Source organism: Lemur catta, chromosome 1, assembly GCF_020740605.2.
Source record: "Lemur catta isolate mLemCat1 chromosome 1, mLemCat1.pri, whole genome shotgun sequence".
Classification (NCBI taxonomy): domain Eukaryota; kingdom Metazoa; phylum Chordata; class Mammalia; order Primates; family Lemuridae; genus Lemur; species Lemur catta.
The window spans coordinates 19,958,946-19,975,099 of NC_059128.1; the positions used below are offsets into that span (position 1 = coordinate 19,958,946).

Here is a 16,154-nt window from a genome sequence, read left to right on the forward strand (position 1 = left end):
AGCAGTGTGATCTGTAGATCCCCGGGGCTTCCCAAGACTCTTTCAAGGAGTCTTTGGGGTTAAAACTATTTTTATAATAATTCTAAAATATTATTTGCCTCATTCACTGCATTGACATTTACATTGATATGCAAAAGCAATGGCAGGTAAAATTTCTGGATATTATTTCCTCATAATAAAAAAATGTCTATTTCACTTAATGTCCTTGATAAGGCAGCAAAACTTACCAATTTTTAAAAATCTCGATTCTTGAGTATGTCTTTTTAATATCCTCTGTGATAGACTGGGAAATATGCAAAAAGCACTTCTGCTCCATACCAAAGTATAATGTAATGTTTATATTAAAAAATGATGATCTTGAAAAAAAACTGGGTTTAAATTTTTAAAAGAATTAAAAATCAAAATTATTTAAAAATTATTTTTAAAAATCAAATAATGCACAAAATTTTTGATGAGCAAAATGTCAGCATTTAAGGATAAGATCTAACTAACACTTTCATGACTCTGCCACACTTACCCTCTGCCCCAATCCTGGCACTGGTTTCATTAAAACTTTATTTACAAAAATATGGTAGTCAACCTGTGGGCCATAGTTTGTTGCTTTGATTTTGATTTGGTATTTTTGAAATATTGCATTAAGCCAGGCCGAGTGGCTCAAGCCTATAATCCCAGCTACTTAGGAAGCTGATACAGGAGGCCGAGATGGGAGGATCACTTGAGGACAGGATTTGAGACCAGCCTGGGCAACCTGGTGTGAAACCTTGTCTCTTTTTTTTTAAAAAAAAATTGCATTAAAATGTTGTTTTGATTACTGAGTTTTTTGACACTGAGTGTACTTGCCTTAGTCTAATACCAGCCCTGCATTGTTCTAAGAATATGAAATTGATTGATTGATTGAGACAGGGTCTTACTCTGTGGCCCAGGCTGGAGTGCAGTGGCCCAATCATAGCTCACTGCAGCCTCAAACTCCTGGGTTCAAAAGATCCTCCTGCCTTGGCCTCCCAAGATTTGTTGATATTATTAGAAAATAAATCAAGAACAACAACTTTCAAATGCATGAAAGCATGATTTTGGCTTGAAAACTGCTCAAGCATGAATAATTACATCTGTTTCCTTATATGAAAATTTAACTCAACTCTGGAGGTGGAGCTCTTTGTTGTAGGAGAAATGCCTTGTCTGTAGGCAAGAATAAACCATGTGTAGGGCCAGCCCCACCTCAGGCAGTGTTTGTAATCAGAAACCTAGGAACCATGGAGGACTGTGCAGAGCATTGGGTAAAGAAAATGGTAATAAATCCAAGGGCTCAATTTCAAATCTCCTGCCAATACCAAACTTGACCCATCAATGAACCTACTGAATAAAAGGCTGCAGGGTACATTGCCATTACCCATACTAACCACTCCCACATGGGTTAACTCCCTCTTGAGTTTCCTCTCACTGACTTTTCACATTAAAGAAGAGTAATTGGCAGAGCTAAGGCCACAGGAGAAGCTACGCTTTCACCCCCTCACTGTGGATGATGTAGACATTCCCCAAGTTAGACAACTGTTCCATTCTGGAGGCTGTTGGGCAGCTCAGATTTTAATTTAAATCCATAATGTTTGGATACATGTGCCATGTATGGCAGTAATACCACATATGTAACTGGAGGCATTATACAGAAATAACACAGATGTGTGCAGCAATTATCCTGACAGCGATAGAGACAGTGTGAGACTTCCTGCAGTCCTGCTGCCTACTCTGTTCTTTCTTTGATACTAAGCTGAATAACGGCACCCAAAGATATCAGGTTATTGTCCCTGGAAGCTGTAAATATTATCTTATTTGGAAAAGGGTTTTGCAGATGTGATTAAGTTAAGAATAAGGAGATAATCCTGGATTATCTGTGTGGGCCCTAAATGCAATCACATGCATCCTTATAAAAGGGTGGCAGAGGGAGATTTTGCCCACACAGAGGTGAAGACAATGTGAAGATGAAACAGAGACTTGCCGATGCTGGCCTTGAGGATTTGAGTGTTGAAGCCACAGCCAAGGAATGCCAGCAGCCACCAGAAGCCAGCAAGAAACAGATTCTCCCCTAAAGCTTCTGGAGGGAGTGTGGTCCTCTGACATCTTGATTTTGGCACAGTGACTCTGATTTCAGACTCTTGCCTCTAGAGCCATGAAAAAATAAATTACTGTTGTTTGAAGCTACCAAGTTTGTGGTAATTTGTTACAGCAGCCACAGGAAAGTGATGTATTAAGTCTCTAAAATCTTACAGTGGAACCCTTTGCATAAGGCTGAGAGTGAGTTAATCTGGGTTAGGGGAGCATCTGTAATAGCGTAGGCGGGTTGTTACGTGGATGTGTGCGCGCTACTCACTGCGCTTTATCTCTGAACCCCACAGCCCTTTATAATTTATCCATGAGTCACCAAATATTTATTAAGCACTTCCTTTCTGTAGTTCTGCTAGGTGTGGCTATTCGAAGACATATTAATAGTATAGTGCTCAGAATTTAACAGAAACCCATTGAGCTTCTTCCTGGATCCTCTGTAGGAAACCAGAACCAACCTGTGCTCCTGTGCTTTCCCCATCTGCCTCCAGTTGATTGTTTTCCAGCTTTTATTTTATTTTTTTAAGTTTTCCATTTCATAGTAGTTGAGTATTTGGAACTGGCTCAGAGGAAAGAAAGGAAGAACTGGATGTTGGGGAAGTGCTTGCCTGAGAGGTTCATTTTATAATAGGTGCATCTGTCGTCTCTTCTTGTGAAGGATTGAAGTCAGAATTTAAAGGAACTTCCCTTGTTAGTTATCATTTACTTCTAGGGCTTCCCCAAAGCTCTTACTCAGCTTTATCCTAGATCCATGGTATTCACTTAGAGAAAACTTACCGGTAAGTGACCAACTTATGTTACACGAGTGGCTATCTGGTGCTTTTTAATCTAATCTGACAACACAGAAATGATTTGTTCATCCATTTCTCATTTATCCACTCTAAATAATGCTTTTCTTAGTTTATTAATTTCTATCAGTTAGATCCTGGATCTGTTTTGGGCTATAGCTTCACCTGTGTGGATCAAGCACATTCTTTTTTAAAAAAAAAATTATTTTTATTTTTTAGAGCAGGGTCTTGCTCTGTTGCCCAGGCTGGAGCACAGTGGCATGATCATAGCTCACTGTAACCGCAAACTCCTGGGCTCAAGTGATCTTCCTGCCTCAGCCTTCCAAGAAGCTGGAACTACAGGAGCATGCTACCATGTCTGGCTATTTTTTAAAGTGGGATCTTGCTGTATTACCCAGTCTGGTCTTGAACTCCTGGCCTCAAGCAATCCTCCTGCCTCAGCCTCCCAAAGTGCTAGGATAACACATGAATGAAATGGAACCCGGGCAAGAGAGATGTTGGACATGATGCATTTAAACATGCAAATTTGGAATCTTTGATGAAGTATGGAGGATGTAGGTGTGTCTCTGTGCACGTAGAAGACAAAGTTCAGCCAGAAGAAAAGATCCGAGGAAACAAATTTTTGGCTTCAGCCATCTTCCTAGTCACATCAGTATCATGAGAGCAAACGGACTCTTCCTTATATATTATATGTTGATATAGCTGCAATTTTTAGTTTCTTCCCATTTTATTCCCCATGTCCTATTTACTTCTATTAAATGCCCAGACTTAATGACTAGATGTCTTTGTCAGGAGAAAGGGAAAAATGTTTATCTTGGTACCTGCCTCATGCAGCCTCTCTGTGGATATCCTTTTATGAGAAGGTCATGATCTTGGCCTAAGAGACATAGATGGGAGGATGAGGACGAGGAGAAGTGGGACTGATAAGCACTGTTCCTAGTCTTGATTTCTGGAGGTAAAAGTGAAGACTTCCTTAGCCAACTGTTTCATACCCAAACGTCCTGGTTTGCAAAGAGAAGTTTGGAGCACACACACAAGAAGTAGCTAAGTTATCTGCGATAGTCCTTTTCTATCCCCTAGTTCCCTTTCTTCCTCTCTTCAAAGTTTTTCTGGCAGATGAAGAGCAAAACACAAAAGAATACATCTTTTTTAAACTCTGCCACTTAAGTATAAAGCCAAGGGAGCACTGGATTTCAGCCTGGAATGGCAATGTAATGTTTGCCCTAATTAAAATGCAACCAGGCTGTAAGCACAGTGGAGTTAGGAACAAAGAGACTGTCATTAGTGGTAAATCTCTTATTTTTATGGCATTTCAGTGGCCAGGAGCTGCACTGGAAAGCTCAGAGAAGCCAGGGAGTTGTTAGTCCTCACCTCGGTGACCTGGCTACTTATTTTATTGTGCACTGAGGCATACCAAGGGGAATGGATAACCAGCAGCAACAGCTGGTAGGGAAAACAACTCCAGAAATACTTAAATCCATCAAGGGAACAACTTTCTTTTGGACTTCAATTAGGTCAGGATTTGAAGTGAGTAAGTGCCATCCATCGTTCTTGGTCAGGGACAAAGGAGATAACACAATCTCCCTTAGAAAAATATGATTAAAATGAGAGTGACAAAAGTCTTTTTATAACCACATATAGACAAGAGTTGGCATCAATTCTTTGGACCTGAACATACTAGGTGCGAGGGGGCATATAAAATCATTCCCTTCGAATCTTTTGTGAATATTGTCTTCTCTGTTAAAACCCCTCAAATTTAATGGAGGCAAAATGTGGGATTCATGACTTCCTGACTTAATAAGACTATTTTGGGTCAGGTCATCTTGATAAATGATCCCTGCAGAAAGATTTTTATTAGAATCTTAAATTTTAAATACTTAAAACAAGTTAGCCACAAAAACACTGTTCCCATCTCCAGTTTGAAAATGCCATATAGTCTAAGGTTGTATGGTGAAAAATGTCAAGAAATTTAACTGAAAACTTATTTGCTGAACCCTGAATTAGATGCATAGATACTCTGCTAAACTGTGAGTAGAACTGAAGTGTTTAAAACAAACAAAGCTTCTGGTGAATCTATCTATTTAAGTCAAAATTGAAACTTCTTATAGTTCTCTAAAGAAATATTTTTGAAAATGAACCTAAACGCAGCTTGTGTTTTATTCTCATTGTGTCCTTTAGCAATAGTGTTTCAGACTTTTCCTAGCTACAAAAAGTTTGACTGACTTATATAAGGCTTTAAAATTCTACCACATACCAGGAAGAATATAGCAGTCAGCTTACCTACCACCTGAAATCTGTATACTATATAAATGTTCTCTCACAGCAAAGGCTGATTTTAAGTGTGTGCATTTTATAAGTCTGTGTGTGTGTGTGTGTGTGTGTGTGTGTGTGTGTGTGTGTGTGTGTAGAATGTTTGCAAATGGCCTGCAAATGGGCTAAAAGAGCAAAGTTCACCCTCAGAATTACAAAGAAAAAATTAAGGCGCTGTTGTCAGCATGAGGCTTCCTGTTCACTTGTCATGTTATGCACTGACCTTCCTCCATGGACATGGCAATTTTTCTACAAGGCCAGGGTTGAATTGGACCCATTATGCAGATACTGCAGGATGTGCATAATTACAAACACAAAAAACTTTCATTTCCGGAACATTTGTCCCACAGCCCGAGCAAAACACTAGTATTCCCTTGTGCCTCAAATGTTCTTCCCTAAAAGCTTGGGCTCAGGCCTTCCCATTGTGTCTGGGCAAGCTAATTATCTGGGACTAGAGAAAGAGCCACTTGTTTGGGGGAGGATCAGAGATGACATCAGCCATTTAAGAGGGAGGCAGGGGTGACAGCTGAGAGACTCCATCCTGAAGAAGACTGGCCCAGAAATGAATTTCTATTATGTTGTTCATTCTGGCTAATAGGGGTGAGTGGGGGTAGAATAAGATCCCAACCCTTCTGGTGAATCTGTAGACAAGGGCCACTGCATTGTGCATGCATATGTATTTTTCCACTTTAACAGAGGAGGTCTTATTTTCTTTTAATACCTTGAATTGTTCTTCTCTGCCTCTAAATATAATCGCGACCTTTGCAAAGTCCATCTCAGACAGTGGTGCATCCAGGAATGAATTTCCGCAGAGCCCTTCCTCTTCAGGGTAGATGCGGGGTCTGAACCCTCCCCTGGCTCCAGTTTCTCCCCTGCGCTCCACTCAGCTCTAGCTACTCAGCCTCTCCTGCTGTTCCAGATAAGTTCACTGCTCCTCTTGCTGTTCCCTCCGCCCGGAGGGCATTTCCTCCACATTTTCACTCAGGACTTTGCTCAAGCATCGCTGTTCTGCCTTGAGCAGGTCTACGCAAACCTACTCGAAGGCCCAGGGAATTGAGAGGTTGAAGAAAGAGGCTGAGAAATCTGGTTTCTCAAAAAGAAACATTCAATAGGGACTTAGGAACAGAAGTTGTGTCTTGGGCTGCCAAGTCATGGTGGATCCCTGAGCCACTACTCCCCAGACCCAGGGTAGCTTACAGACCATAGGGAAGGAATGTGTAGGACAATTGAAGTGGACCCATCAGGAAAAGGCAAGAATTTGCCAAAGGGTAGGATTTATAAAATCCAGGTCATTTTGACCTAAGGGCAGAATTTACGGTAAGTATGTGCTCTTACACAAGGAATAGTAGATGACAGAGAAATCTGATAGTCTCAGAATTGGGGTTAATCAGAAGTCATCATGGCAGATTAGCATCCAAGATAGAGTTGCTTCAGCTGTCATAATGGCCTCTTCAGTGAAGCCTAGAACACTCCATCTCTACTCTCTAGCTTTTTCCTGCTTTAAATTTCTTCACAGCCCATGTCTCTACCTGAAATGTGGTGTTATATTTATTAGTTTGCTTGTTTGTTGTCTCTCTTTTTCACAGAGGGAAGGGCCTTTGTCTGTCTCACTTTTTTGCCATCCCAGAATACAGTGCCTGGGACTTAGTAGGTACCCGCTTAGTATGTGTTGGATTGGTGAGTGAAAGATGAAAGAGGTATGTGAAACCCACTGCAGAGTGACTAAGTGACTCTCATTTATGGGGCTAGTGAGCTGTTGGGTAGAACCTGAAGGATGGCTTCTTCAGTGAAGTCAGTTTTGTTTTGTTGGTTGTTTTTTTCTTTTAAAAAAAAACCAAATAGGCAAGAAAACTAGGCTGGTGTCTCATCCATCCTGCCCTGTTCTTATTATCTGACAATTATCATCAGTTTGTGATTTTCCCATTATTACACACAATACACATACACACATATATACACACATACACAGACGTATACACTGTATACATAAACATAGATAATACGCACATACATGCATACATAACATAAACAAACACATACATATACATACACAAACACACACTCATGTTTTTTTCTTGGGGGCTGCTTTAAAAAACACTTAAAACTACTCTCTAGGTTGTTGTTGTATTTAAAGGTACTATCATGCCATGGAAAGGTGGTGAAGCGCTCTTAAAGATAACTTTTTCTAGTTATCTAAAAAGGAACTTAAAATGTTTTATTAAAACTCCAATGTTCTCCTCTTCCAGAGACTGTGCTAGCTCAACCAGAGAGGACTTGTGGCGTATCTCCCCCTCAGTGTGAGAAACAAAACACAATAAACTACCCATGCATGCATCAATTAACTAGTTTATTCATGCAAAAAAATGTAGGTGCTGAGAATACAACTATGAGAATGCTGGACACAATCCCTGCTCTCCCCAAGTTGCGGTTACTGAACAGTGGGGCAATCTGTTACTAATGGAGCTTTCTGGGAGTGAACAAGAGCACCTCTGAACTGGTCCTGGGGACAGCTGCTTCATATTGCCAACTATGAAATAGCAGGGGAGCCATAGATAAAGAATGGAATTAGAATTATTTTGTACTCACAGATGGGCATGTTTACAGCATTGGAAAAATCATATAGCCCTAGTGATTAGAGAGCAAAGTATAAGAAATGACATTAGGCCGGGCACAGTGGCTCACACCTATAATCCTAGCACTCTGGGAGGCCGAGGCGGGTGGATCGCTCGAGGTCAGGAGTTCGAGACCAGCCTGAGTGAGAGTGAGACCCCGTCTCTACTAAAAAAAATAGAAAGAAATTATCTGGCCAACTAAAAATATATATAAAAAAATTAGCCGGGCATGGTGGCGCATGCCTATAGTCCCAGCTACTCGGGAGGCTGAGGCAGGAGGATTGCTTAAGCCCAGGAGTTTGAGGTTGCTGTGAGCTAGGCTGACGCCACGGCACTCACTCTAGCCCAGGCAACAGAGCGACTCTGTCTCAAAAAAAAAAAAAGAAAAGAAATGACATCAAAACATATGTATTTAAAATTTTAATCTGCCCAGGATCCCAAAGGACAAAAAGAAAGGAAAATATTATATTATTAATAGCTGTGTTGTATGTGTAACTTGTACATTTATTATTCATTTAACCCCTGTCGCTTTGAGCCTCCTCTGTATGCTGCCCAAGGCTGTGGATATAGCCGAGAGTTCCTGTTCCGTGGAGCATGTCCTACTGTGGGGGTGGGAGGGTGGAGAACATACCAGAAACACAATAGGGAAGTTGATACAGAGTAGGTGTGTTAGGTAATGTGGTAAAGGGGGAGGAGAGAAAAATGAGGCAAAAGAAGGGAATATGGTGAAGTGGGTGTGAAATATTACAGAGGTCAGGGAGTGATATTTTGAGAGGTGATGAACAGTGAAGACCAGAGGGAAACGAGGGCTCGAACCTCGCAGAGATTGGGCCGGAGCCTTCCACATGGAAGGAGCAGCAAGTGAAGAGCCCCTGCGGGGTGACCGTGCTCGTGGTGTGTGACTGGAGTGAATGTGGAGAGAAGAGAAGGAGGCAGAGCAGAAAGGTCATGGGGACTCAGACATGTGGGTCCTTGGAGGACTTGGTGAGGATTTTGACTTTTATTATGGGTGAGATAGGAAACCATTTGGGAGTTTTGTACAGAGGCATGGCATGATTCAATGTGAATTTAACAGGTGATTCTGTTAAAACTGGGAGGCTGCCATAGTGTAGCAGTCCAGAGGGTGTAGTTGAGAATAGACTCAGAGGAGAGGACAAACGTAGGAGCAGGGAGATCAGGTAGGAGGCCACTGCACTGGTCCGGGCAAGAGAGGACTGTGGCCGGGCCCAGCACTGTAGCTTGGAGATGGTGGAAAGTCACTGGATTCCAGGTATATTTTGAAGGTAGGACTATCAGAACTTGTGATGGGCCAAATATGAGAAGAATCAAGGATGGCTCCATGGCTTTGTTCTGAGCAGCTGAAAGGATGAAGGAGCTGGTTTGGAGGGACTAACAGGAACTTAGTTTTGGACATGTAAACTTTGAGATGTAAATGGAGAGTTCAGGTAGAATTGGATGTAAGGATATGTTTGGAAACAATAATCACTACCACTTAGCCCATTTTGAGTAATTTTTTTGTACCAAGCACTTTTCCAAGTGCTTTCTCAGTTTTAATCTAATCCTCTTACGAGCTTTGTACTCTTTTTAGCCTCATTTTACAGGTGAAGAAATGGGGGAACAGGCTGGGTGCAGTGGCTCATACCTGTAATCCCAGCACTTTGGAAGGCCAAGGCAGGAGGATCACTTGAGGGCAGGAGTTCGAGACCACCCTGGGCTACATAGTGAGACCCTGTCTCTACAAAAAATTTAAAAATTAGCTGGGTGTGGTGGTGCGTTCCTGTAGTCCCAGCTACTTGGGAGGTTGAGGCAGGAGGATCGCTGGAGACCAGGAGTTTGAGGTTGCAGTGAGCTATGACACCGCTGCACTCTAGCCCAGGCAACAGAGTGAGACCCTGTCACAAAACAAACAAAAAACAGAAAAGAAAAAATGGGGGAAGAGATGGATTAAGTAACTTGCCCCAGGCTACAGGGCTGGATCCAGGCTGTGAACCAGGCAGTCTGTATCCAGGGTCCTTGCTCTTAACCTCATATAGGAAAGGAGAGGCAGATTTTGATCTTTGTTTCACTGTATTCCTTGCCAGTGGATGTGGCTATGAAGCATGGTGATGGCAGCCACCTCTTGCTGTCTGGCCCAGCCATCAAAGGTCTGGTGCCTGGGAGAAGAGTCAGCTCCAGGCTCAGTACTTTCTTTCTCATTTCAACTAAGCTGTGGCCTGAGGACATTCAACTAGGAACCTGAATAAAATAACTCATACAAGATTTCTAAGCTGAGAAATAAATAAAGTGAGAAGAGTTTGAGAGCTGCAGGAACTTTGCCTCTCCCAGACACATTTTTCTTAGTTTCTCTTTCAAGGGAAACATTGGCATTTTATCTAACAAATGTAAAGAGCCAATGTGAAAATACAAATAAGTAAAATAGCTTTATTACTGAGTAATCTGTCTTTTGTGATAAATAGTTTTTAATAAGTTTTGTTAACTACTAAACAATACAAAGAAACATTTTAAAAATGTATATTAAATTATGAAGAGCAACAGTACAACCCATCACCCAGTTTAATGAAGAGAACGTTGTCATCACCCAGAAGCCCCCCATGTTCCCCCACCAGTCACATCTTCCCCCCTTCATGTCCTCCTTCCTCCCCCCATATCACCACCTCCCTGAGTTTTGTGATAACAGCATTACTTTTCTTGACAGCGTTACTGCCTACACATGCATAAGAATGATATGATTTAATTTAGCCTGGTTTTGAACTTTATATAAATGGAATAATACTGTATTATTTTGTGACTTGCTCCTTTAACACAACATTATTTGTGGGATTTGTCCATGTCATTATCTGTAGCTGTAGTTCCTTTAGTTTTTATTGCAGTGTATTCCATTATAGTAATATACCACTATTTATTTATCCATTCTGTTATTGATGGATATTTGGGTTGTTTCTTCTTATTGGCAGTTAAGAACATTCATCCACAAGCATTCTTCTTGTTTTTCTATGAGCATTTTTACCCTCTACCCTGGTGAACATGTGCCAATGGTTCTTTTGTATTAAAAAGGAGGGGAATTGTTGTGCTCTATGGTGTTTTCATCTTCAACTTGATCAGGTAACACCAAGCCATTTTCTAAAGTGGCCCCTGTTTACTTTCCTACCAGCCGTACATGAAAGGCACTGGGGCTCCACTTCCTCACCCACACTTGAGCTTATCCTGTTTCTATTTTTGTCATTGGGGGTTGCAGAAAGATAAGGGGGAAGAGTAATAGTGTCTCATGTGGTTTTAATTTGCATTTCCTGGATTACTAACGAGGAGGTTGAACATCTTTTTTTCTTTGGTGCCATTTGGATTTTTTCTTTCATAAAATGCATATTCAAGTATATTCATTCCTGTTGGGTTCTCTGCCTTTTTCTTGCTGATTTTAGGAGTTACGGGGGGGGGGGGGGGGGGTACAAGTGCGGCAGATATCTCCTACTCTGTGGATGGTCTTTTCATTCTTGTTATGATGACTTTTAGTGAAAAGAAGATATTTATTTTAATGATAAGGAATTTGTTTAATTTTTCTTTAATGCTTAGTGGTTTCTGTGTCTTGGTAAAGAAAATCTTTCTCTCCCCCAAAGTCATGCTGTTGAAAAGGTGGTAGTCAGTGTAATCATCATTCTTTTCTATAAAATATGGGTAATCTATATTTTCTCTTTGGTGGCTCTTTGTCCTTGGTCTTAATATAGTATTGATGTCTACTTATGGATTTATTAGTTATCCTGTTAGAGATGCTGTGGAATTTCTAATCTGACAAGTAAAATCTTTCATAAATTCTGAGAAATTCTCAGCTAGCATTTTTTCAAATATCGCCCCTCTCCCATTTTCTCTCTCCTCTCCTTAGGAACTCAGCTATCTGTGAGACCACCTCACTCTGTCCTCCGTGTGTTTTCATCTCTCTTTCATATATTCATCTTTTTGTCTATGCTGTCCATTCAACTCTGTGCTTACAGTGGTATATTTTTTCTCTTCTCTGGAAGTTTATTAATAGTTCTTTTTCAATTCTACATGTTCCTTTTTTACATTTTTAATTTCTTTTCTTATTTCCTTAAACATATTAAACATAGTTATATTTTCTGCTTAATAATTCTAGTGTCTGAATTCTTTGCAGGTCTGATTCTGTCTGTTCTGCCCACCTCCCCACCCCTTGCTCACTCTTGTTCAGGGTAACTTGCTTTCTTAATGTGTTTTGTGACTTATTAATTTATGATTTTTTTTTTTAACCATGTGCTCATCGACTTAGGAACATTCTGTCTGAGAAGTCTGGTTTGAAGATATCTTTCTCTAGAAAGGATTAGTACTTGCTTTTTCCAGGTGCCTGAGGCCACTGCTAACCTAGCAATACTTCAACTAAAGTCTCAGGCTGGAGGTTTTTCAGACCACACAAGTAGTTTTAGCTGCAAACTCCTATGTGAGACAGTCTGTGGTTATTAATTCTCAGGAGATACATTTTTCCCTCTACCCTGTACCTAAGCCTAAGGCAGTTTTCTTTGCTATCTGTAGCTTAAGAGTGGGGCCTATTCCTGATTTATTCTTTAAGCCTTTTGGGAATTCTTCCTTTATGTATCAGATCTTCTGTTCTATTTCCCATTTTGGGTTGGCCTTACGTTCTTTTTCTTTGCCTTCTTCACAAGAGGTTTAAAAATCTCATACTCACAAGTCTCTGCTTTGTTCTAAATCCTCAATGTGAGAATCAGGTTGTGTGCTCTGCTTACTGTTTCTGGGTTCCAGCTTTCACTTGGCCACTGGTAATTCTTTACTTTCTTGCTTATCTTGTGATATATTTTAGATAATGTTATTACATTTGACCTAATATTTTAATTTTATTTCCACAGTAGTTCAAAGTATCTAATTCTCTTTACTGTAGGAAATGGCAGTCCTAGAATAATAAGCTTTTACAAGTTCAGCTTTGCATTTTATTTTTGATTTTTTGTTTATTTTATTTTTTCTTCATTTTTAGTGCTTTAATTTTTTTTGGTATTTATGAGGAGGTTTATAGGTACCAGTTCAGTTTTAACAGGCTATATTTAATATTTACTGTTTTAATATAGACTGTTATGGAATGATTTGTGGTACATCTGTTGACTTAACCAACAAATATTTAATGAGTGCCTACCTTGTGCCAGGCACTATTCCAGGAATGAGGATACAGAATTGAACAAAATAGACTAAAATTTCTGCCCCCCAAAGAACTTAGATTCTTGTAGGGAAGACATGGATATGTAGTACATTGGACAGTGCTAATGCCAAGGAAAAATAAAGCAGACAAGGGGCCTTGCATCTTTGGAGAAAATAGCTCAGCTCAGAAATACCTTGCAGAGAGGATGATATTTTTAAAGAAAAGAGGGCATGAGCTATGAGCCCTCCAGAACAAGGAACTTAATGTTTTATAAATGCCTAAGAGAATAAGGAATGATAATTCCCTTTAGTTTTATATTTATATGGTATCACAAATACTGCTTTTTATTCTTTCTTCTCTCTTAAATCTCAGTTTTCTCTTGCTATTTCTTAACCTAACTCTGTAGTTTTGGTTCTCCAGCCAGACTGACTATATCATCTTGGGCAAGTTTCTTATCCTCTCTGAGTCTGCTTCCCCTTGTGTAAGAAAAAGAGTACTGCCTACCTCTCAGGCTTAATAGATGAAACAAGATAACATTTGTAAAAGTGCCTGAATGTCAGGGGTACTCAATAAATGGTGATTTCTTTCTTCTTTTTATTCTTTCTTCCCTGTCCATGCTCTTTTCAGCACTTGTTCATAAATTTGCAATGGTGTGATTCTTATGCAGAACCATGGAGATAGCATGTTGTAGATAATTAACTAAAGACAAATTAGGAGAATTTGAAAGTTGGATTTTTTTTCAAAAAAACTACTTTCTAAAATAATATTTAAAGGATGATTTGGTGCTGAAGGCTAAGAAGATAAAGCCAAACTGCATTTCCCCAATATTTTTTATTATATGGTGTGCAGTATAGCAGCCCTAGTAAATCCCCATTTGTATATGTGACCGTCTGCAGAATCTCCAGTTATAGTCAAACTCAGAGGAAGCAGAGGCATATTGCATGCATGTACATATATAGTCAAGTTTCTACTATTATTTCTTAACCCGAACTGGCTCTAATTTTGCAGTGTTCATTGGCGAGTTTTATTGAGAATATCGGTGTGCCACTAACAATGGAGGAAATGTAAGGGTGAGGGTGAAACTGCAAGACTCATGTAGTTTGGGTTTGAATGAAGGTGAAATCTAAATTTAGAAATAAAATTAGACCCTAAAGTAACTCATATTCCTCAATGAGATTTTCTTTGATTCGAGGGCCCTGAGACCTTAGTTTTCATACTGGTTTTGATACTGACTCACCATGGGTTCTCAGTCCATCAGTTTTCCCCGTCTGCACCATGAGTGATACTTCTCATACCAGACTTCCTTGCCTTGTATGGCTGCTGAGATTTCATAGGATCTGAGTGACATTAAAGTAAGACAACCACTAAAGGAAAACAAAGTACAACTATTTATATTGTGTGCTTCTGGGTTTTGGTCTGTCCCCAGCCCTACCCTTGACCATGCCCTGCTGGACGTGCCCTTCCTTCGACTCCCTAAGGAGATGCCCTCTGACCTCTGAGAGCAGCTGGACCACCCATTCTGAAGACACCAGCAGTCCTAGTTTTGGCCGCTCATACACAGACCTGCAGCTCATCAATGCTGAGGAGCAGACGAGTGGCCAGGCTTCTGGGGCTGACTCAACTGGTAAGATGGAGCCCCAAGCCAGAGGGCTTTGCAAATCACTTCTGGTGTTCTCAGGTCCTCCTTAAGGTCGTCTAAAATCCTTGCAGCCAGCTTTGTTTGCAGAATGAGTACAGGTGTAATCATCTGGCCAAATAGCTAGAATCCAAAGTGGTTTGGAATTGCATTGGGAAAAATGTAAAAACAAATTGGCTGATGGGTTGGCAGATTATTCATACTGGGAAACCATTTGATAGTGTATCTTAATGTGTTATTTTCCGACTGTTTGCTACAAATACCATTCCCTGTGAATTTATTTTCTTGTGGGATTACTGAACTATGTGTAATATGCACAAGGCTGAATCTGTCATCCTACCACCCACACATTTTCCCTTTTCAGCAAGAAGGAGGTAGATTTAAGCAGAGAAAAAGTGAATGTTATGTGAAGCAGAATTTTGCAGTTCAGTGTTTATTCTGTTGTGCCTCAGTTGAGCAATGTAGCCATGTCCCATGGCTCATATATTAACCTTTCCAGTGGTCACAGGATGGATTGCTGGCCTTCTTTGCAGGTGGAATGTGGATGGCTCTGTCAACAACTACTATATTATGGGCAAGGTTTTGGATGGCATTGGAAAGATGCCATATGTTCTTGGACTTCTGGTTATTTGGCCCAAGAGATTGGTTTCCTCTGAAAGTGATAGAGTTACTGCTAGTTTCTCTGCAGATGAAATTTATCCGGTATGTCAACACTATTTGTTTTTCCTTCTCAAAAAGATTGTCTAGAAGTTTCTAGATAATTTTTCAAATTTGGATAATGTTTGCCCTCATGCTGCCTCATGCTGTGTGCTGTTGAGTTCTACAACAGGGATCTTTCTTATAGACAAAAGGGTTCAGACAGGATTTGGTTTGGTATTTGATAATGCAGAGGGATCCTAGTTTATTACACACTTGCTCTCTCTTCACAAGCCACAGTTCAATGCGTTTTGTTTGCACATACAGTCATTCAATTCTGGTTAATCTCTGTGTCTGATGATCCTGGTCAGTGGCTGAAATATGCCCACACAACCCCATTTCCACTGTGGGGGCATCTCACGGATGGGAAGGCACCTTCAGCAGCTGAGCTGTTAGGAAGAGAGGCTGAGCTCACCTCCCCCCTTCACCTCCACTCACTCTCAGCCTCCTTTTCAGGCCTTCCTGCGGAGGAGGCACACGTGGCTTGGGTGGGAGTGCCCAGACTCTGGAGTCAGAGTGCTCAGGTTCAAATCCTGGTCTTGCGATTTACCTGCTGTGTGACCTCAAGCAGGATCCTTTACGACTCCTCTGGAAAATGAGAATAATAATAGTACTTATCTCACCAACCTGTTATCAGCTTTGAGTAAGACAATTTACGTAGAACAACTTACATGATGCCTGACACAGAATAAGTGATCATCAAGGATGAAACTGCTTCCCTTTTCTGCCGCAGCGTTCTTGTTGCTTTGGAGAAATGCGAAATGGGGCCCTCACTGAAGGAAAGGTCAGCATCTTGGGGCGCAGGCTGTTTTTACAGTGGCCTCTCTACATCAGGTGATGAAAATCAGAGTCCTAGCCTGAACTGGACA

The 16,154-nt window shown here is 40.7% G+C and overlaps 1 protein-coding gene across 1 annotated transcript in view; it reads left to right on the top strand.

The window, feature by feature from the left end:
* STON2 (stonin 2) overlaps positions 1–16,154 on the top strand; it is a 138,332-nt gene that overhangs the window by 33,604 nt on the left and 88,574 nt on the right. Inside the window, exon 4 of the mRNA XM_045544796.1 lies at positions 14,380–14,577. Within this exon, the coding sequence (XP_045400752.1) occupies positions 14,380–14,577 (198 nt within the window). The remainder of the gene's footprint in view (positions 1–14,379; positions 14,578–16,154) is intronic.